The sequence below is a fragment of the Nicotiana tomentosiformis genome, chromosome 9 (genome assembly GCF_000390325.3).
Source record: "Nicotiana tomentosiformis chromosome 9, ASM39032v3, whole genome shotgun sequence".
NCBI lineage: Eukaryota > Viridiplantae > Streptophyta > Magnoliopsida > Solanales > Solanaceae > Nicotiana > Nicotiana tomentosiformis.
The window spans coordinates 94,733,114-94,755,831 of record NC_090820.1 but is presented as its reverse complement, the minus strand read 5'-3'; the positions used below and the strand labels follow the sequence as shown (position 1 = coordinate 94,755,831).

Sequence of the window (22,718 nt, the reverse complement as noted above, 5' to 3'; positions counted from 1 at the left end):
TACGTACATTGCACGTGTAAGACGCGTTTATTAGTAAGAAAATTATATATGACGAGAACAAACTATGTATAATAGCAATTAACGTCCAAATAAATTCAACGTGCAATTGAAATAAAAAATGAGCGTAACTATATTGATGTAATAGCTGAATTCAAATATTTGGATATCTTCTGAACCTGCAACAGTCAACACTTCGATTAGTTAAGATGGTGATGTATGTAATTATAAATAATATATTTTATGAGTTAATAACAACTATATTGTTGCATCTTATCTAATATCTCTTATAGCCAATATTCAAATTTTTATAAATTTTATTTAAAAGAAGATTTAAAAGAAATGCTTGAACCACTAATAAGGAGTTAACATATTAAAAGTTATTTGCTAATGCATTGAGGTATGTTAATCCAACCAAAATGTGCATACTACTAAACTATTAATTTAAACGCTTTTTACCTTGTCACCCCTTCTAACCTAGTTAGGATCCTCTAAAGTTCGCAATTTTTTATGGAAAACTATAATCCATCATCACTAATATTGACGAACATAAATTGTTTCTATTTATGAATTTATTTGGAGATCATATATTGAGCAAGATCATGTAAAATTGAAGATTAATATGCTTTTGTTCACATATACAAAAACACACTTCATTAATTAAGTATAACTTTATGCACAGTAAAATTATTTTCTTTTAATAGTAGCATAAATATCAAATAAAGCTAAAGTAGACTTAGCATATAGTTTAAAGTAAATTGATATTAAGAAATATCTCAACCTCAAAGCTCAAGTGTAAGAGAATTATCGTAGCTAAACCGCAACAAACCATATAACTTTTAGAACGTAATAAATTAAACATCAAAACATTGCTAATAAAATTAAATATTATATAAGAGATCGATAAGGAGAATTATTTACCTGAACTAATAAAAACTGTTAAAATTTTGGGTAGATGCAAGGACACCAATTGCCAAGAGCTATTCTTTAAGAACATAATTTAATATTGTGATATGTATAATACAGTCAATTAAAAGAGGTAATTAAATTTAATTTTTTCTTACAAAATATCAGCAACCTGAGCTGGCATGACAATTAGTAATTAAAACTATCAAAAGTCTTAAATTAATAAAATATTTAATTTATATGAGTTAAAATGTCTAACTAATTTTATGTGCAAATGCAACAACCCAAAGGACATGTACACAATATGTCACGACCCAATTTTATTTATAGGTCGTGATGGCGCCCAACACTATGACTAGGCAAGCCAACTTAATAAATTAAGCATTCATTGACAAAATTTAAAACCAAGAGAATTAATAAAACCCAAACTCTATCAATGTGTGTGCCAAGATCTGGTGTTACAAGTGTATGAGCATCTAGTAGATTATACAAAACCTCAAATACTGTCTGAAATAAAAATAGACAGAATAAAAAAAAATACAAAGAGAGACACTAGTAGCTGCAGAACGGATCAGAGAAACAGGTCACCACTATGCCTCTGGATAACGTGGGTGTAAGACGATAGGTCCTCCACTAGTACTTGCCTCAGTTCCTGCACAAAAAGTGCAGCCAGTGTAGTATGAGTACGTAAGCAACGTATACCCAGTAAGTATCAAACCTAATCTCGAAGTGGTAGAGACGAGATGACCCACTTTGACACTCACTATGGGTCGATAATAATAATTGAAATATGACTAGGATATTTAAATCAGCATGATTTACAGAATTTAAAATAATTTATTTAATCAGCAGAAATAATCAAATTCCTTCAAATGCAACAATTCTCAATATATTAATTAAATTCCTTCAATTCAAATAATTTCTAATTTATCAATTAAATAATATTTACAGGAATAAGAATTAATTCTTTAACAAGCAAGAATAATAATTCATTAAATTCCAAGAATTTTTCAATTTATCAATTAGCTTCGCAAGCTGAAATAAATTATTAAAGTATCATATAATAATTATTATTATTATTAAGCACGATTTTTGCCGAGGACGTACGGCCCGATCCAGAGTGTCGTGTACACTGCCGAGGAACGTGCGGCGCGATCCATAGATGCATCTATCCTGCTGAGGCGTTCGGCCCGCTCCACAAGAAAGGTGGACATTTTCTTATGTGCCTCTGGAAGGAGAATATATTTATTATAAGATAAATTTGGGAGGAAGAACAATTTCTTTTAACAATTAGTTGATTTAAACAGAAAAGCAAGCATATGAAATTTCCATCCTTTAATATCTTTATCTAACAATTCACAATATATTCATACATTAATCAAAGAATACAATTTACACAAGTAATGCATGCTTTAAGTCCTAAACTACCCGGACTTTAGTATTAATAGTAGCTACGCACGGACTCTCGTCACCTCATGCGTACGTAGCCCCCACAATTAGCAATAATTATTTAATTTTTTCCACCTATGAGGTAATTTCTCCCTCACAAGATTAGACAAGAGACTTACCTCGTCTTGCTCCAATTTAATCTACTAGAAAGACTTTTCCACGATTATCCAACTCTGTCTGGCTCGAATCTAGCCAAATATAATTTGATAAAATCACTAAAAATTATAGGAATCAATTCTATAAAACAAATACTACATTTTCAATAAAAATTTCGAAATTAATTAAAAATTCGTTCGTGGGATTCACATCTCGGAATCCGGCGAAAGTTACGAAATATGAACACCACTCAACCATGAGTCTACCCATACCAAAATCACTAAATTCCGATAACAATTCGGCCCTCAAATCCTCAAATCTATCCAAGAGGATTTTCAAACCTTTCCAACTCAATTCACCAATTAAATGATAAAAATAGTGATGGATTCAGGTAATTTAACCAATATTGAGTTAAGAATACTTATCCCGTTGTTTTCTCTGAAAATCTCCCAAAAATCGCCTAAATCCGAGCTCCAAATCGTTAAAAATGGTCCCATTTTCAAAACTTAAACTCCCTGCCCAGTGATTTCTTCTACGCGATCGCGAACTTCCTCACGCGATCGCGTAGCACAAATTTTACTGCCCAAACATTAACCCTACGCGATCGCGAAAAATCCCACGCGATCGGGAAGCACAGTCTACGCAAGCCTACGCGATCGCGAAGCATTAAGCGCGTAGTTAGCTTCTGCTTCGTTTCCTCTTCACGAACGCAGCCTTAGCCACTAGCCACGCGTTTACATAGCACAACTGAATCCAACCTACGCGATCGCGGACTTGCCCACGCGATCGCATAGAATAAATTCTCAGTTGCCAAATTAAGCCTACGCGATCGCAACCAAATCCACGCGATCGCGTATAAGGAAATCAGAAGAAAATTCCCAGCAGCTATCAGCAATGTTCCAAAAGCCAAAAATGATCTGTTAGCCGTCCGAAACTCACCCGAGCCTCTCGGGACCTCAACCAATTATACCAACAAGCCCTAAAATATCATACGAACTTAGTCGAAATCTCAAATAACATCAAACAACTCTAAAACCACGAATCATCCTCCAATTCAAGTTTAATGAAACTTAAAATTTCCAACTTCTTCATTCGATACCGAAACCTATCAAATCAAGTCCGATTGACCTCAAATTTTGTACACAAGTCATAAATGACATAACGGAGTTATGAAAATTTTCAGAACTGGATTTTCCGACTCCGATATCAAAAAGTCAACTTCCCGGTCAAACATCCAAACTTAAATTCCTATTTTAGCCATTTCAAGCCTAATTTAACTACGGACTTCCAAATAAAATTTCGAACACGCTCCTAAGTCCAAAATCATCATACAGAGCTGTTGGAATCGTCAAAATTCTATTCCGGGATCGTTTTCTTAAAATGTTAACCGAAGTCAAATTTAGCACTTTAAGGCCAACTTAAGGAATCAAGTGTTCCGGTTTCAACCCAAACACTTCCAAATCCCGAACCAACCATCCCCGAAAGTCATAAATCATTAAAAGCACATACGAAAAATTTTATTTTAGGGAACGAGGTTCTAAAAGTTAAAATGACCGGTTGGGTCATTACACAATATTCGTATATGAGTCATAAATCAATGATCATATATATATGAAACATTATAAATATAATCGCAATTGACAAACTTTCAATATACATTTGTTCATCAGTAATGCATTAACAATCATTATTACATAATTTCAAGAATAGAACAAGATAGAAAATTTACCTCAATTCACAAGCTAATTTACCTATACTAACATTGATACTATAAACAATTTATAATAAAGAATATAGGATAGTGGCTTCTTTTATAGAAGTGTTTAGTTCTTCCTTATTTTAACAATTTTGGTTCTAAAATTCTAGAAACCTAAATTAAATCCTAAAAATAAATAAAGTGAAGACACGACGTTACCGCAAACTACGTTCCGTAAACTAACATTAAAATGAATCCTATATTTACACAAAAGAGACAATGAAAATTGCATCTTAAACCGGTACAAAAGGAACAATGGAGAAAAGACATACCATAATTAAAAAGAACGAATCCAAAGAAGTAAACGAAAACCCATGAATCCTAAACCTAAAGGAAACAAAACCAAAGAAAAGAAAACTGTAATGTAAGAATCCCAGGTAGTATAAATTTTAAAGAATTCTAAACCTAAAAGGAAGCATACGATATTTTTTGATTTTGGCCAAAAACATTATTGATTACAATTACAAGTATATCCAACATATAACGCACTTACGAAGGATAAAATAGGCGAATGATATTTCGCTAAAGGTTTTCGTGCTTTTAATATAGTATAGACTAGTGTACCTTATCAATAAAAAATAAAATTTTAAAAAATCACACATAATATCTTTGAGTTGTAAACTGAAAATTAAAGGAAAAAAGTGTGAGTCGAAAGCGATGAATATTCTTTTTCACTTACTAATTAATGAAGAACCTTTGTCTCGCATAAGTCTTCCGATGGATTAAGTGCCAAAATTCCTTTTATTTGATTATTCGAACATATTGATCAGTTTCGTGAAGAAAAGATTTTATATGTGAGCAATCAAAGTTTTTGAACTCGATTTTTATTTTTTCTAGAAAAAAACGCCAATAAGAATAACAATTTTCTACTTTTCTTTCTTTCCTTCAACCATCATACGAAAATTTTCAAAACATCTTTTTAAAATATATTTCAAATAGCTCTATAATATTTATTGTCTCTTGTTTTTATAGATAACAATAATAATTTTCAGACTGAGCATAGATTTGGCGTAGAGGTGGTTTACATTGTTCTATGAAACAAAAAATATATAATTTATGTTTAAGAAATGTAATTTTTTACAAAATTTTATTTTATAATTCATACATGTTTGATACAACAATATTTATTTATTTGTGTGATTTTTAAAAAGTTTATACTTATTGATATAGGGAAGACGTGCAAATAACTTAAGTAAAAAGAACTAAGTAGAACTACTTAATTATAAAGTCCAAATCAAGCACCATAAAGGAAATTCTGCTCCTAAACTATGCATGATTAAATAACAAAATTATTAAACGACAGAAAATCAAGAATCAAGAAGCCAGTATGCACAAAAATCACAAGCTCAAAGTCGCTGGTTATGCATCTCTTTTCGTTTTATCACTATTTGATAAGAGCCCAACCTTACAATTTTATTTGAAAAAAAGTACATATAAATATAACATTAGTATTTATTGTCCTAAAAAGACTCAGTTTATGAGGTCAAATTTTGGGAAGCTTATCTGTGAGATAAATGAGTAACCTCGTCATAATATTTACGCCTTTACAATGGACAGTCAAAGTGATATGAAATCCTCAACCAAAAGCATAAACACATCCCCTCAACCCAAAAAAGCTCATTTGAAAAGAATATTGATTCTAATGTCGAAGATTAAAAAATACCAAGAATAAATGAAATAGTACTAAAAATACATCAATCATCACCGTGTTTATCAAGAATCTAATTCCATCAAGAAAATCAAAATTTAATGAAATACATAATAATCCCATGATTAAAGATAATAAAATATGCAAATATATAAGCATATATGCAATAAGAATGTGAATAACAACTTACTGCTTTGGTTGAAAACACTATAGGCTTTTCCAATAGATATACTAAAACGAGATTCCTGCACAAATATTTTAGCTTTAGAAGATAAGAAATTCATGTAGTACTCTCGAAAAAAATATTTGAAGCTTTACAAGATGAAATCCCAATGTCATGTTGAATGTTGGATATTTTGTCAAAAAAAAAAAAATGCTTCAACCAATTATTGATTCAACGACCTCTCTACTCGTAGAACTAAAAAGATACTAAGGTAAAACATAAATAATTCTTGTAAACCCGAGTTCTTTTATTTTAATTTAGGAGAAATAAAATGGAAGGTATATATTATAGTTATATTACATAGTTCAAATAAGGAAAGATTTTATACAAGGTAAAGAATCTTAATTGAATTCAAATTCCTAAATATTTAGGACTTCTTATATAGTTCAAATAAGGAAAGTTTTAATAATCAAAATATTTGTTGATTTTAAAGTTATAAATATTATAAAAATATTAAATGCTAATTTTGTTTGATATAATCTATTTTTTGAAAGGTAAAAAGAAGTTGTCCAATTTATTTACTTGTTGCTAAAAGTCCTTAGTTTGAATCAGTAACGGTATCTTTTTTACTTAAACTTTTTGTGTGGAACATATTGAAATTGTCTAAAAGCTTCTTAGTTTGTTGTACTTATTTGTATTAAAAGTATAAAAATATAATAACTCAAAAGGCGTTAGTCCAAAGTAATATAACGGAAGAATTAATAATTATATTATAGAACAAAAACAATACTCTTGGCTCAAAAAATAATAAAGAAAAATCTAAATAGATTATGTTTTTCCCTCCTTACATGTAGGGGTGGGCATATTTCGGTCAGAACCGAAGAAACCGATCGAACTGAAAATATTTTTATTTCGGTTTCGGTTATTCGATTTTTTCGGTCGGTTTCAGTTTAAAATTTTAAAATTTCAGTTTTTCGGTTCGGTTGTCGGTTATTGATTTATTTGGTTCGGTTAACCCAAAAACTAAATTATTAGCAAATGAATTCTTTAAGCTATATATAGGCTAAGCCCATAGGTAATAATATTATGCCCAATTTTAAGTGAATGAATTGGACATCTTAGTTGGACAGTAGAATCCATATTTTGTCACTTTGAACCTTAAAATGACAATAGCTTATTATTACATTCTTGAGCAATATTATGGACAAATCAGATTTATAGAAATAATAAATCAGATTTATGATTTATCACATTCAAGCAACACAAGAAGTCGGAAAAAACTAACAAATTAGTCAGTCCAATTATTACATAGAAAGAACCCAATATGATAATGTTCAAATCGAAAATCGATTCGAAATAAACCGAATGAAATTGAAAAATCGAATTGAACCGAACTTATTTCAGTTCGGTTTCGGTTACTACTTTTACCAAACCGAAAATCAAATAACTGAACCGAGTCTTTTCAAACCGAACCTAACCGACCGAACGCCCACCCCTACTTGTTTCCCATTTCCGCTCCTAATAGATTGTAATGTCCAAAAATTTAGGACTTTCAACGCATTTCGTTTAAATAAGGAACATATTTAATAATAAAATATATAGTAGCTTTCAAAATTGCTTTCAAGATCTAAATATTAGAAAAATAATTATATGACAGTTTTGTCCAATATAAAATCAATTTTTAGGGTAAAAAAAGCGAACGGTATTTCGCTAAAGGCTTTTGTACTTTTAATATAACTAGTCTAAGTGTACGCGCGTTGCGCGTGTACCTCGTTTCTATGAATATAATTTTTTTTAAATTACATAATTGTTATATAAATATACACGAGTTAGTATAAATTAAAAGTTGAAGAAAAGGTACATGTTACTAAAAATGATGATTGTTGATCTTAATTAACTAACTCAAGGAAAAAACTATATTTATAGAAATCTTCAATCATCTCAATGAACGGGTTAACTCTTGAAGATTTAAGAGTAGTTCTGAATTTTTCTGAAAACCAATATTTTAAGTTAATTGCAGAAAACACAAGCAGGATAGCTAAATTACATGAAATATTTTTTTGTCAAGCGAAATATCAATTATTCTATTTATTTGATCAAAGATAAATAATATGAGAATTATTTCCAACAGATTAGAAAATAATAAATCTCTATTGAAAAAGTAGAAAATGCTACATTTTGATTAATCTACACTTTCTTCATTTTCAAGAGAGCTTTCATTTCTGTCCAAGCACATAACCATGCATCCTAGATTTAACATCTAGATGTTGTGCTTTTACAGAACGAAGAGTTTATGATTGAAAAATATAGTGCTCATGCATGTTAAATTCAGATTTCGAGTTTAATACTATCCCAGAATATAAGTAAAAATACAAACTTCATGCATATTACAATCAGATTTAGAATTTATTTTTTCAACCAATTCTCACGTAGGGTTAATTCTTGTGCCACGATAATCAGTTCATATAAGTTGGAACTTTTTAAAGATAACTCCGACTTGATTCAAATATATATATATTTAATTGTCTATATTGTGAAAAAGTAATTTTTGAGAATTGTTTTACATAAGTACTTTGCTTGTTTATTTTTCTAATAATATTTATTATGATTTTCTTATTTTTATTGTATTGAGTTTTTATTTACATAAAACATATTCATAAATGGCTTCTGACAATTATAATTTTAGATTTGTTTCCCTATTTTCACATATAAAATGGCAAGAGATTTAATCTTGCACTAATTTTTATTCATAGAGTTATATATCTTTAAAACTATTAGTTCTATATTCATTTTTATGAACAAGGGATGTTGCTATTATCAATAGACTCTAGCCGGTTAGTTTGGTGCATTAATTAATGCTATTATAAATAGAACCCTAGATACTTAGTGCAATTATTCTCAATAACAACATCCTTATTCACTTTCAAGTTAAAATTGGTATTTTGTACCTAAACTTAAGAAGTATTTAACTTTGAGGATTTCCTACATTATTCAAATAAGAAAAAATTTAATAACTATAATATAATTTTAGTTGATTTCAAACTCCTAAATATTAGGAGACAATATTAAAAGACTATTTTATCTAGCATGAAATATATTTTTAAAAGGTTAAAAAGACGAACAACATTTCATTAAAGGTGCTCGTGTTTTTAATATAGTATAGATAGATAGATATAGATATTCGAAGTGAAATAAATACTACCATATCCGTTAACGTGTTTATCAAGATGAATGCACATTATTCAAGCGCATAAAATGTTAATTAAATACACATAATTATTGCGTATTGGTCACGTGGGTATCCCAAAAAAAAAAGGGAAAAAAAATAGAGGTTATTTCAGAGTTATGTTAAAATTAGCCATCTTTTAAGAGCGCTAAAGCTCTAAGAGAATGCCCCTTCTATTAAATTATTCTTGGAGTGAAAAGGTCTATTAAAAGTGGTATGAGATAAGTGTGATTTGATCGTATCCTTTTAGCCATAGGGTATTGAGTCATTATATGAATGTTAAATCTCATATATGTGTCCCATGGTTAGTGGGGGAAGTGTAACACCTTACTATCCAAGAATGGGAGAAAGGGATATTTTATTTAATTTTCCGATATTCTTTCTCCCTACACGGTACAAATATATAATTGTATTCTGATTACAGCTCAATACTATACACTTGTCCCAATTTCATTAATTGCCTAAGGGACTTGATTGAAAATACGAAAATTACCACTATGACTCAATTTCATTAGCAACTAAAGCTTATCTGTAAGGCTGAAACTTAAGAAACACATAGTCCCTAACATTAAATTTTGTGCTTATCAGCATAATGTTTCATCCTATTCTTAGCTAATTTGATCAACTTTGGTTTGAGGTGGGGTGGATCAGCTACTATCTCACAGCTATTATCCTTGAGTAACTTTCCAATTGCTCCTCAGTCATTTCAGACACATTTTGTTGTCCTAGAAGTGTAATTGTAATAACTCAGAGACTAGAGAATCAATTCTATTTATATCTACTGGGTTAAATATTAAACTAGTGGGAGAGAATTTACAATAATGTATATGACTATTTATAATGAAAGGTACAATATTAAACTATTTATAATGAAAGGTACAATATAGAATCTGCTAGGAAAATTTTATGTATTTCGTTGCTAGTTCATTAAGTAGGAGAATAATTATTAGACAAGAACATGTGTTGTTGATCACGCCCAATTATGCCTTATAAAAAATATTTATCGGTCGTTGCAAATATATTCCGGCTAATAAGTCCGGAGTCGAATCCCACAGGGAATTAACCTATCAAACACAGCTACTAGACTCGCACAAATTCACGCAATCAATCTTCAGAAATATTTAAGTAACAATTTGGGTTTTTATTAACTAAATATTGTTGAGGTTTTGTTTTTAAGATGAAATATTCTTAAAATGAGGGTGAATGGGAAATGGAGGAAAAATGAAATTTTGAGTAAAATTTTAAGTTTTCCCCTATTGACAATGAGACATTGTCCCATATTGGAAGAGGAAGACATTTTTGGTGGGTATATATATAATTGCTCTTCTTGTAGCTCTTAAAGAGTTAAGAAGAAAGCAAGCCTCGCGCCGTCGTCGTTGTCGCTTGCTCGGCTCGGCTTCGGCTACGGCTACGGCTTCGGCTTCGGCTTCGGCTTCGGTTTTGGCTTTGGATTTGGATTTGGATTTGGTCAAATGATCGATTGATTGATTAATTTTTTGGACCAAATTTATTTGTTAATAGTAAATATTAACATAAGATTATCCGTATTTGTAACGGATATTTTCCAATCCGTGTATTGACCATTTGGCAGCCGCCTAATGCTCTTCCCACCATGAAGTGCTTGCTCCACAAACATGAAGTGCTTGCTCCACAAACAAGCTAATGCTTGCTCCACCATGGAGGGTGGACGTTTGGTCTTCTTCAACACTGGCTGCTATATATATGTGCAGCAGATGTTGAAGAAAGACACTCAACACACAACACACAATTCGCTCAACAAATTGGCTATACAGTGCACTCCTTCCTCTCAGCATTTCCATACGATTTTCTGAGTTTCTACTCCTTCGTTCTGCATTGTTTTAACTTCAAACAAAGCAATTGTAAGTGTGATTTGCTACCGAACTTTGTGTTCGCTAAAACACTGGGGTTTGAAGTACCGCTACACCAGTGTGTGATTCGTTCTATCCTGGGAGGAAATAATCCATTACCTTGGGTACTAGGAGGGGATTAAATTCCTTAAGGAAACACTGTGAATTCAGTGGGCTCGAATTAATTATTGTTTCATTACGCTAACTTATATTTTGCAGAATTATTATTTACAAATACAGCAATATTGGCGGGAATAACAAATATTATGTAATGAAAATGTAATAATTAATAACTAACTACGAACGGGTTGTAAACAAGAATTAGAATGATCTAAGGTTGTGATTTCCCCTATTGTCGGAATCTTTTCCGCCACGTTTTCTACAAATTTGCCTAAGTCTTCTCTATCGACCATGAGCACTCTAACTGTCGTAACTCTCTCCCGAGTAATTACCACAATTTACTAGAGATATTCTTCCGAATTATGCTAGCTGGCATTGAGTACAGCTCACTCAGATCGCACCAAGGTTTCATTATCCCTAATCCCACCTTTAAACCTCCGTATTGATCCCTCATATACGTTTAGGAGTGATGTTATTCAACAACTACTTAAATATGCACTCTCTCCTGAGTAATACATACTAAATAGGCACAGCTAATTGAGGGCCCTTCAATCAACCACAAGAATAATATAGTTGAACAAATAGAGAAAATACTACGGCAAATTTATATTAACGTAACAAGAAAATCATCCTTCAATAGGTTCCATCAAAACCCTAGACTATGAATTTAGCTACTCATGATTAAAGTAACAATATCCCAAATATTTTGCATAATTAAAGTACAGAGTAAAGATGAAAGGATGTAGAAATTGATGATTCTAACTCCCAACGGGTGATTCCACAAGTTATTCTTGCCTCATGTTGCAAAAGTCCCTTCAAGTGGCGTTTTTAGGTCTATTTATATGTGTAGGAAAAGACCTAAATATGTAGGCCAAGTCCTAGTCAAACCCGAAAATGAATTAAGTCTTCAAAACTCGGATTGGACCTAGCCCAGGCCTGGCGTCGCCAGTCTAACACCTGATAAACCTGGCGCCAGGCCTGGCGACGCCAGCCTAACGCCCGGTTCTGCTTGGACTTTGCCTTGCGTCGCCACCCAATCGCCAGCTTCAAACTTGGCATCGCCAGCTTCAAGCCTAGCGTCACTAGCTTCTCTCATTCACTGCTCCCGCGCACGCTTTCGACTTGTAGGTCTCCTTTTTCTTCTACTTTCATCTCTAATTTACCTACACATAAAATGAACCCTATTACACGCAAATAAGGTGTACTTTATCATTAAAGCGTATAAAAATGCAAGGCAAATAATGTGCTAAACCATGAATTATAGTCACACATCAATACCCCACACTTAAATATTGCTCGTCCTCGAGCAATTAAACTACACTCATAGACACAACCTATTAAGCAACTCTCTTAACTCATTATGCCAAGAATCTTTAAAAATAGTTTAAGCACAAAGGTGTGACATCCTCGCCTCAAGATTCGACTCACAAATATCATGCCTTATTCACAATTCACTTACTTACTCTACATAGAAGTCAACAACATTACCTTTCCTTTATGAATCATGTGCACTCACCCAATCAAAAAGCTTAGTTCCACACACAATGAATTTTAAGAACATAGGAACTCCAGATAGACAAAATTCACTCGCTCTCAGAAATAACATTCATATGCCACAAATGATGCACCATAGGCTTGCCCGTAGTGTAATACTCTACTAATCGAGTTCATTCAATCTAAGATCAAGTAGGACTTTCATTGGTTGTAATGTAGACTGTTGGTCGGGTAGGATACATTTGGATATGAGTGACTACACCTCCCTTAAGCACCTTGATACCTATACTTTCATACACAGCCCATACTTATGTCAAACCAAAACTCCACCTTCATATGTATATTACCCCATACTTCTTTTAAGCACAATTACATTAAGAGTCGCTATTTATCAAAGAATATTCTTTTTCACAACAATACAACTATTTCTTTCTTTCTTTTTTTCCAATTCAAGCGGCTCTTACTTTTTCAAAACAGTGCACCTTTCTCCTTATTTCATTAGTTCCACTCAAAAACCAAACCATCCACCCCACACTTTAATTTTTACAAAGTTCATAACAATTCAAGTGCTTATTAGAGGTGAAAAGGTTTAAATAGATGGTTAATTCAAACAATTAGGTAAGGCTTGTAGTGTGGTTACCAAAGAAACAAGATTACAGGCTCAAAGGTGTTAACTACGTTACATAACTTTTAGGGGGGTAAACTATATATATCTGGCCTAACAAAGAAACGCCCATATCACTTCTCAGACTGAACAAGACTACTATTTCGCTTTGCACATATACATGGCAAGTTCTAGACATCAAATAGAATGCACAGAATACATACAAAACTCATACATACATGGCACATAACTCACTTAGGATTGGTTTCATCGCGACACTCCAGTCAAAGCAGTTAAGCAAAATTAGGAATCTACGATTTAAGGTATTTATGCTAGAGTCAAAAACTGAGCCTAAGCGTCACGACTATAGTACGAACTATTCTCAAGGAATAACAAAGCCAAGAGATATTTCTACAATTAAATGCATAGCTTCATGGTTCCTACTCCTAAAAATTAAAACTAACTACACCCGGTTCAACTAAAAGCCCCTAGAAAAAAACTGCAACCTAAAGAAAAGTCAAGGGGAAATTACTACACTACCTAAAAAAATCTTTTTGGTATTTTCTTTAGACTTACTTTCCTCAAGAAAACTGTCTAGGAGATCCATCATCGGGAAGAGTCCAATTTTTCTTTTTTTTTATTTGTTTTATTTTTCTAACTAACACTAAATAACTAAAACACATAGCCAAATCAATTACTAAACTAATACTAAAACACATACTAAAACAAAGAAAACAAATACTAAATAACTAAAATTAACATGTACAAGTCGCCACCCCAAACTTAGATCATGCATTGTCCTCAGTGCATGCACAAAATGACAAAACACGAAAAATGAGTAGGGTGTAAAGAAACTCCCTGATCAAGCAATGTCTTCATCCGCTGACGCTCTCCACTCGTCATCATGTTCATCCTCCTCCTCATCATCATCCCCCTCACCATCTGACTGCTCAGGCTCAGCCTCAGACTGCTCCGGTGTGTTGATATCCTCATCATCGGGGAGTCTGTATCCATCTCCTAACCCAACCAGCTATTGGGCATGAGCATTGAGCGGGTACCGGTGCTCCAATTCAGTCCTCTCTTCAGATGTGGCCGTATGACCTCCTATCCTTAGCTACAAATCCATCATCCCATAGAGATGGGCCATAAAACTATCATCCCGAGCATTGCGCTCGGTACTTGTCAAAGATGTCATGGCAGTCTCTTCTTTCAGTCGGAGACTAGTGATGTCTGTTTGTCGTAGGGGCTGATCGATGGTGTGGTCAAACTCTGGCTCCTCCTCAACCTTCTCGTGTCTTAAGTACTGAGTTAGAAAATTGGCAAATGGAATTCGATCGACCTTTTTACTCGTTCTGACTACAGACATCTGGTAACGGATTAGATGACCCACATTTACCCTTTGACTCGTCATGAGGAAGTAGAGCACACAGGTCCTCTCACGGCTAATGAGCGTGTCATGATTGCACGGTATGAGCCGTGCATTTATCAGCTTAAGCCACACTTGAGCCTCTGCCCTCATCTTCTTCTTGGGGAACCTCTTGTGCCGATTAGTTTTCTTATCCCGGACCCATGTTGCCGTAGAATCGACACCACAAAGCGTGTGTCTTAACTCTCTATATGTAGGCCGGCGAATAAAGTGGTCCAATGTCTCCACAGGAACATCCGGGGCACCTAAAAAGTTACATATGGTCGTGGCTGAAAAATCTATCAATCACCCACGAATCAACACCAGCTGTTCAGTACTCTGCGGATCAAACCCTGCATAGACTTCTTGGACTAAGTTGAGATTAATGTCCCATGTGTTCTTGAATATATAGCTCAACCCCATATCCTGAATGCCCCTCTAAATTGTTTGATACTTTGCTTTCAAGCTGCGTTCGTGGATAGCTGCTTCCGGGTGTACATGTTTAGGCTTACGACGCCTGTACCAATCCTTAGTATGCGGTGGTATGCTGTTGATTCCAAACTCTCATTGGCCTTATGGTTGTTGACGCATGGCTGCTATAGCTGCCACAACTTGTACTCCACTTAGATTTGAGGTAGCTTCTCCCCCCTTTCTCTTCTTTGAGGGAGGTGCGGATGTCGCCTTTGCTTTAGCCGGCGTAGTGGAAGTAGCCTTGGTTTTGCCTGTATCTTTTCTGGGAGGCATCTTTGTTCCTACACAAATAAGCCGTAGTCAGATAAAACTACATTACACACTATACACATAATCTTGCCCAACTTTCTGATGTTACTCAGACTTCACCTCGTATTTTCTTAATATTAGAATCAAAGAACAACACATGGGCTACCCACGAGCCACCCTACACTTAAGATTTTAACGTGGTGTATGACTTCATAACACTAGTCTATTAATCTCGGAGACTCGGGCTCCAATGGGGACAAGGAATGCCATTGAGGCATTATATCAAACACTTAACATGCATTAGTGCCATGGGAGTTCTGATGGAAATGAGGGATTGCCTCATCCTCCCAAATCGGCTTGGTGGTTCCGTACTACCACATGTTTTCACAATCGCAGCACCATTCTTATGGAGTTCATGGGGTTGGGGCACACAAACTCAATACTACAATGAAGAACAACCACCAATTTTTGTGTGTAATTATATACATGTACCCAACTCGAAATTACAAAGAAAAGAGATCAAATCATACCTTTGAAGCTTTTGAGAGGAGGGAGCTGCCTGAGAATTTTTGATGAGTGTGAAAGAATAGCAAGAGTAAGCTTGACTTTAATGGGGATGGGCGAGACAACTATGGCAATGCGCTGTTGAGTGTTTGTGGGTGAGGGCAATTCGTGCAGTGTGTTTGGTTGAGAGCAAAGCTGATGAGCAGATGTGTGTGCTTGTGATTTTTTCTTTTAGAGCTTAATGTGTGTTTGGTTTAAGTGAGGTTAGGGTTTTTGTATTGTGTTCAGTGTTTAGGGCGTGTAATGTGAGGAGATTCGACTAAAATAAGTTAAACTGAGCTGAATAACTTACATGGCATCGCCTGGCCCGATACCCGGCGTTACCCAGGCATCGCCAGCCCAAACGCCAGCCTTATATGGCTTTACCCAGGCATCACCAGCCTAAGGCCTAGTGGACCTGGCGTTAGCCAAGTGTCGCCAGCCTAAACGCCAGCTTTGGCAGATTTATCCTGGCGTCGCCTGCCCCATCGCATGGTGTACGTCAGGTGATGCTAAAACCCTACTCGACTTGCCCAAACTCGCCTGCAAACTTGTTAGTCCCTAAAAACAAAAAGAAAAATTCTAACTACACTAAAAATCAACTACGAATTGGGTTGCCTCCCAACGAGCGCCTGATTTAACGTCGCGGCACGACGCAGATAATTGCACTTAAGGCTCGCTTAACCTTGGTGGCTAGAGCAAATGAGTCACCAACACTACTTTCGCATCTTTCATGCCCAAATAATGTTTTAACCTGTGCCCATTGAATCTATACGTGCGAGAATCATTTGATGCAACAATCTCTATGGCTCCGGTTGGGTGAATCTCTACCACACTAAATAGTCCTGACCATCGTGACTTTAACTTACACGGAAATAACCTCAACCTTGTGTTGTATAGCAATACCTTATCTCCGGGTTTAAAACTCCGCTCAAGAATATTTTTATCGTGCACTATTTCATTCTCTCCTTGTATAATCTTGTGCTCTCAAAAGCGTGGTAACAAAATTCATCAAGCTCGTGCAGCTCTGTGACTCTACTTGTGCCCGCAGCTTCTATATCGAGATTCAATTGCCGCAGTGCCCATAAATCTCTATGCTCTAACTCCACTGGTAGGTGACATGCCTTCCCAAATACTAATTTATACGGCGACATACCAATCGGAGTTTTGAAAGCGGTACGATAGGCCTAGAGTGTATCATCTAACTTTCTTGCCCAATCCGTTCTTGTAGCATTCACAGTCTTTGTCAAAACACTCTTTGTCTCTCTGTTCGACACTTCTACTTGCCCACTCGTTTGTGGATGATATGGGGTGGCAACTTTGTGGCGTACACCATACTTTTATAACAGCTTTGCGAAGGCTCGATTACAGAAGTGAGTGCCTCTGTCACTGATTATCGCCATTGGAGTGCCAAATCGGGTGAATATGTTATTTCCCAAAAAGCCAATTACCCCCTTAGCATCATTTGTCGGGAGCGTTGTAGTCTCCCCCCATTTTGACACGTAGTCCACATCTACGAGTATGTATTTGTTGCCATATGAGCTGACGAAGGCCCCCATGAAATCTATTCTCCACACGTCAAACACTTCTACCTCTTGAATTGGGTTCATATGCATCTCATATCGGCGGGAAATATTCCCAGTTCGTTGGCATTCGTCACAACCTTTCACCCATAAGTGTGCATCTTTGAACATTGTCGGCTAGTAGAAGCCCGATTCCAGCACTTTCGCAGCGGTCCTTACTCCCCCGAAGTGGCCACCATATGGTGATGTATGACAAGCCTGCAAAACAAAAGATTGGTCTATCTCGGGGATACATCTCTGGATCATGTTATCAACACAAATCCTGAACAGGTAAGGCTCATCCCAATAATACATGTGACAGTCACGAAAGAACTTTTTCTTTTGAACAGAGGAAAGATCATAGGGGACAATACTGCTTGCCAGGTAGTTTGCAATGGCTGCATACCATGGCGCTTCCTCCAATCACTGCTAGCAATTGTTCATCTGGGAATGTCTCAGTTATATCTTCTACCTCGACATTCTTTTCAGCTCCCTCCAACCTTGAAAGGTGAACTGCCACTTGGTTCTCTGCCCTTTTTCTATCGTGGATCTCCAAATCAAATTCTTGTAGCAAAAGAACCCAACGGATCAAGCGTGGCTTTGACTCCTTCTTTGCTATCAGGTACCTAAGTGCTGAATGGTCAGTATAAACAATCACTTTTGAACCAATCAAATAAGACTTGAATTTGTCGAATGCAAACACCACATCCAATATCTCTTTCTCAGTCACGGTATAATTGAGTTGTGCACCGCTTAGCGTTCTACTTGCATAGTAAATTGGGTGCACCAGTTTGTCCTTCCGCTGCCCCAGGACTGCTCCTATAGCATAGTCACTCGCATCACACATGAGCTCAAACGGTTGCTCCCAGTTGGGTGCAACGATGATTGGTGCAGTCACCAGTCTCCTCTTCATCCCCTCAAATGCTAACCTGCAGTCATCAGAAAATACAAAAGAATGATCCTTTTCAAGGAGTTTACATAAGGGGTTAGCAATTTTAGAGAAATCCTTTATAAATCACCTGTAGAACCCGGCGTGCCCAAGGAGACTTCTTACTGCCTTGACTGAAGTGGGCGGTGGCAACTTCTCAATCACGTCAACCTTAGCATGGTCAACCTCAATACCTTTACTGGACACTCGATGCCCCAACACTATACCTTCTTGTACTATAAAATGGCACTTCTCCCAGTTCAGACTAAATTTGTCTCCATACACCTTTTCAACACTCTTCTTAAATTGTGAAGACAGTCTTTGAACAAATCCCCCACCACAGAGAAATCATCCATAAAGACTTCCATAATATCTTCAACCATGTTAGTGAAAATGGTAACATACACCTCTGAAAGGTGGCCGGTGCATTGCATAGGCCAAACGGCATTCTCCGAAAGGCAAAGATGCCATACAGACAAGTGAATGATGTCTTCTCTCTATCCTCAGGGGCTATTGAAATCTGATTGTACCCCGAATATGCATCCAAAAAGTAGAAGTGAGACCTCCCTGCCAATCTATCCAACATTTGGTCAATGAATGGTAAAGGAATATGGTCTTTCCGGGTGGTTGTGTTCAATTTTCTATAATCCATACAAATTCACCAACCCGTAACTGTACGAGTCGAGATTAACTCATTATTCTCATTGGGCACTACAGTCATTCCACCCTTCTTTGGCACACACTGAACTGGGCTGACCCAGTTACTGTCAGAGATTGGGAAGATGATTCCTGCATCTAACCACTTGATCACTTCTTTCTTCACCACTTCTTTCATGTTAGGATTCAGCATTCTTTGATGTTCTCTGGAAGGTTTGTGCCCATCTTCCAGTAGAATCTTATGTATATAAAATGTCGAGCTGATCCCGTTAATATCTGCAATGGTCTAACCAATTGCAGTCTTGTATTCCATTAACACCTGCAAAAGTTGTTCTGCCTGCACATCTAACAAACTGGATAAGATAATAACAAGTAAAGTTGATTTAGGTCCCAAGAAAGCATACCTGAGGTGAGACGGTAACGGTTTTAGCTCCAAATGTGGTGGCTCTTCAATTGATGGCTTAGCTGGAGGTGTTTTTCTTTCTTCTAAGTGTAAGGGCTCGAATTCGAGCTCTCTTTTCCAGCATCCTCACCCTTTAAGGGCCAAAACCCACTCTGCCAAGTTTTCACCCTCTATTTCTTCTGAGTTCATAAGGCATGCTGCTAGAGGGTCTTTTGCGTTCAGAGTCTCATCTTTTTCCCCCAAGATCACATCCACAACTTCTATCAGAGAGCAGTTAGCAAACTCACTGGGTCGCCACATAGATTTCTGCACATTAAATGTTGTCTCTTCATCGTTCAGTCTCGTCTTTAGCTCCCTAGTTTCACAGTCAATTAGGGCTCTCCCAGTGGCCAAGAATGGCCTTCCCAAAATTATGGGAATCTCCTCATCAACCCGGCAGTCTAGAATGACAAAATCTGCTGGGAAAACAAATTTTCCTACCTGTACTAATACATCATCAAGGATACCAGAGGGCCTCTTCATTGTACGATCGGCTAGCTGTAATAACATAGACGTGGGTCTAGATCTTCCAATTCCTAAAATTTTGTAGATAGCCAAGGGCATCAAGTTTATGCTTGCCTCCAAATCACAAATTGCCTTAGCGAAAGCATAGTTACCTATTGTGCATGGGATTGTGAAACTCCCTCGATTAGATAACTTCTCAGCTATGGGTCTTGTCACAATAGCACTACATGTCTGAGTCAGTGTAACCATGGCCAAGTCTTGAAAGTCGAACTTACGAGACATCAAGTCCATCATTTTTGCATAACTAGGCATTTCCTTTAAGGCGTCAATCAATGGAATGTTTACCTGAATTTGCTTCAATATCTCCAAGAATTTCTTATATTGCTCATCTTTTTGATATTTGGCCAATCTCTGGGGGAAGGGTGCTGGAGGCCGCTTCTTTCCTGTGATTTGATTTTGAACCTGCTGTGGCACTGTTTCTACTGCCTTCTCTTGCTCTGACTCAGTTTCCTTCGCGACTTCTTTTTCTTTGCTTGTTTCAGCTGGCGCATGTTGTACCGTCACCTTTATTAACCCTGTTGAGTCATCTATCTCGATGGGTACTGGCACTAGTGTTTCAGTAGGCCGGCTTTCGCGAGCCATCTCTTGCTCCAGATCTAGGTCTCTACTATTTCGTAGACTCACTGCCATAAGCTGTTTAGGGCCCTGTTCTTTTGGATTGACTTGTTTATCTGCAGGTAACATCCCTTGGGGACGATTGTTTAGGGCCATAGAACTCTGTCCTAATTGAATCTCAATACCCTTTATCGCCGATTCATGCGAGTCTACCCTCTGTTGCATTTTTCCCGTGGACCCAATCAATTGTTGTAGCATTCTTTGTTGTTGTCTAGCATTCACTCAAGTTTAGTAAACCTATTATCTGGTCTCTAATCTGTTGTTGTTGAGGTTGTTGATAAGTCAGTTGCTTATTTTGCTGGATGTAGCCATGTTGCCTTTGGTAAGGCGCAACTTGACCCAGTGGTCGCATAGCTCCAGGATTGTTATTGTTATTGTACTGATGTTGTGCTGGTCTATATTGTTGATTATGTTGACCCCAATTCTGACCACCTTGCCTCTGTCCCCCATAGTTGGCTACATAATTCATATCTTTTTGATATTGCTGGTTGTCACCTTCCGCACTCCACGAGCAAACATATGGTTGGTTAATGTATGGTGTACATAAGCCCCCATTAGTTGTGTCAACTATGTGAACCTGCTGCTTCTGGCCTGATTCATCAATATTTTTGGTGAGGATACTCATTTGTGTCATTAGAGTGGCCACATTCTTAGCTATGGAGTTGTCTGGGTCCAAAGCCACTGAGTGAACTGCCGGAGTGATCGTAGAGGCTTTTGTCATCCATCCTGAGTTTTTGGCCATCTTATCAAGTAGGATCTTGCATTCTACGAACGTTTTACTCAGAAATGCTCCACCTGTTGAAGCATCAACATTGGCCTTTAAGCTGTCCGCCAGTCCCATGTAGAAACTCTGCCCCAACATCTGATCTGGAATACCATGATGTGGACACTTAACCAGCATGCCCTTGAACGTCTCCCACGTTTCTTGTAGTGATTCTGTTGGTCTCTGCCTGTAGCTCAATATATCATCAATCTGTTGGGCAGTTTTATTTGGTGGGTAGAATTTGTTCAAAAATTGCTTGACTAATTCCTCCCAAGTAGTGATGGAATTTATGGGGAGTGAATTAAGCCAAGTCTGAGCATCTCCTGTCACCGAGAATGGGAACAACAAAAGCTTTATTGCGTCCGGTGTCACGTTAGGTTGCCTTTGCGTTAAACATATCGACAAGAAATTCTTCAGGTGTTGCTGAGGATCTTCAATGTGTGACCCTGAGAACAGTCCTTTGTTCTGCAACAAATGTAGCATGTTGTTTATGATTTGGAATGATTTTGCTTGTATCTGAGGGACTGCAATTGCGGTTGCCAGATTGTCGGCTGGTACAAGAGGCACCACACCCCGATTGTTTGGGTTATTCTCATTGTTTCTGTTGTTGATTGGATTTTCTATTCCGTCAGCTATGTCTGGTTCGATTTGTTCTGGCGAGTTTCGTTGCTATTTGCTTTTCTTGTTTACACGATTTAGTGCCTTGAAAACTTTCTCAGGATCTGATAACGCTTCGAGCGATTCACTAGTTCTTGAGGAGTTCCTAGGCATGCACCTGTAACACCCAAGACTACAAACGTTAAAATTTCAATGTATTTGATTTAGAATGAAGAAAATTGACTACACTAAGAATTCTAGCACTTCTTTTAGCTACAATTAATAACACCGTTAATTCCCCAACAACGGCTCCAAAATTTGATCACGCCTAACTATACCTTATAAAAAGGACTTATCGGTCATTACAAATATATTCCGGCTAATAAGTCCGGAGTCGAATCCCACAGGGAATTAACCTATCAAACACATCTACTAGACTCGCACAAATTCACGCAATCGATCTTCAGAAATATTTAAGTAACAATTTGGACTTTTATTAACTAAATATTACGTAATAAAAATATAATAATTAATAACTAACTATGAACGAGTTGTAAATAAAAATTAGAATGATCTAAGGTTGTAATTTTCCCTATTGTCGGAATCTTTTCCGCCATGTTTTCTACAAATTTGC

The 22,718-nt window shown here is 36.2% G+C and overlaps 1 protein-coding gene across 1 annotated transcript; it reads right to left on the bottom strand.

The window, feature by feature from the left end:
* Window positions 1-17,915: 17,915 nt before the first annotated feature.
* Window positions 17,916-20,889, bottom strand: LOC138899211 (uncharacterized). The gene is made up of 4 exons (XM_070185350.1): window positions 20,395-20,889; window positions 19,676-20,280; window positions 18,577-18,804; window positions 17,916-18,486 (listed from the first exon to the last, which is right to left on the bottom strand). The coding sequence occupies exons 1-4, from the start codon at window positions 20,887-20,889 to the stop codon at window positions 17,916-17,918; spliced, it is 1,899 nt and encodes a 632-aa protein (XP_070041451.1).
* Window positions 20,890-22,718: the final 1,829 nt, after the last annotated feature.

Excerpts from the sequence above, each read along its gene's own strand:
- LOC138899211 (XM_070185350.1), bottom strand. The coding sequence starts at position 20,889 with ATGCAACAGAGGGTAGACTCGCATGAATCGGCGATAAAGGGTATTGAG. Across the intron at positions 18,805-19,675 it reads TGGGTTTTGGCCCTTAAAGG|ACTGTCTTCACAATTTAAGA; the intron begins GTGAGGATGCTG and ends ATTTGTTCAAAG. Across the intron at positions 18,487-18,576 it reads GGGCACGCCGGGTTCTACAG|GTTAGCATTTGAGGGGATGA; the intron begins GTGATTTATAAA and ends TGATGACTGCAG.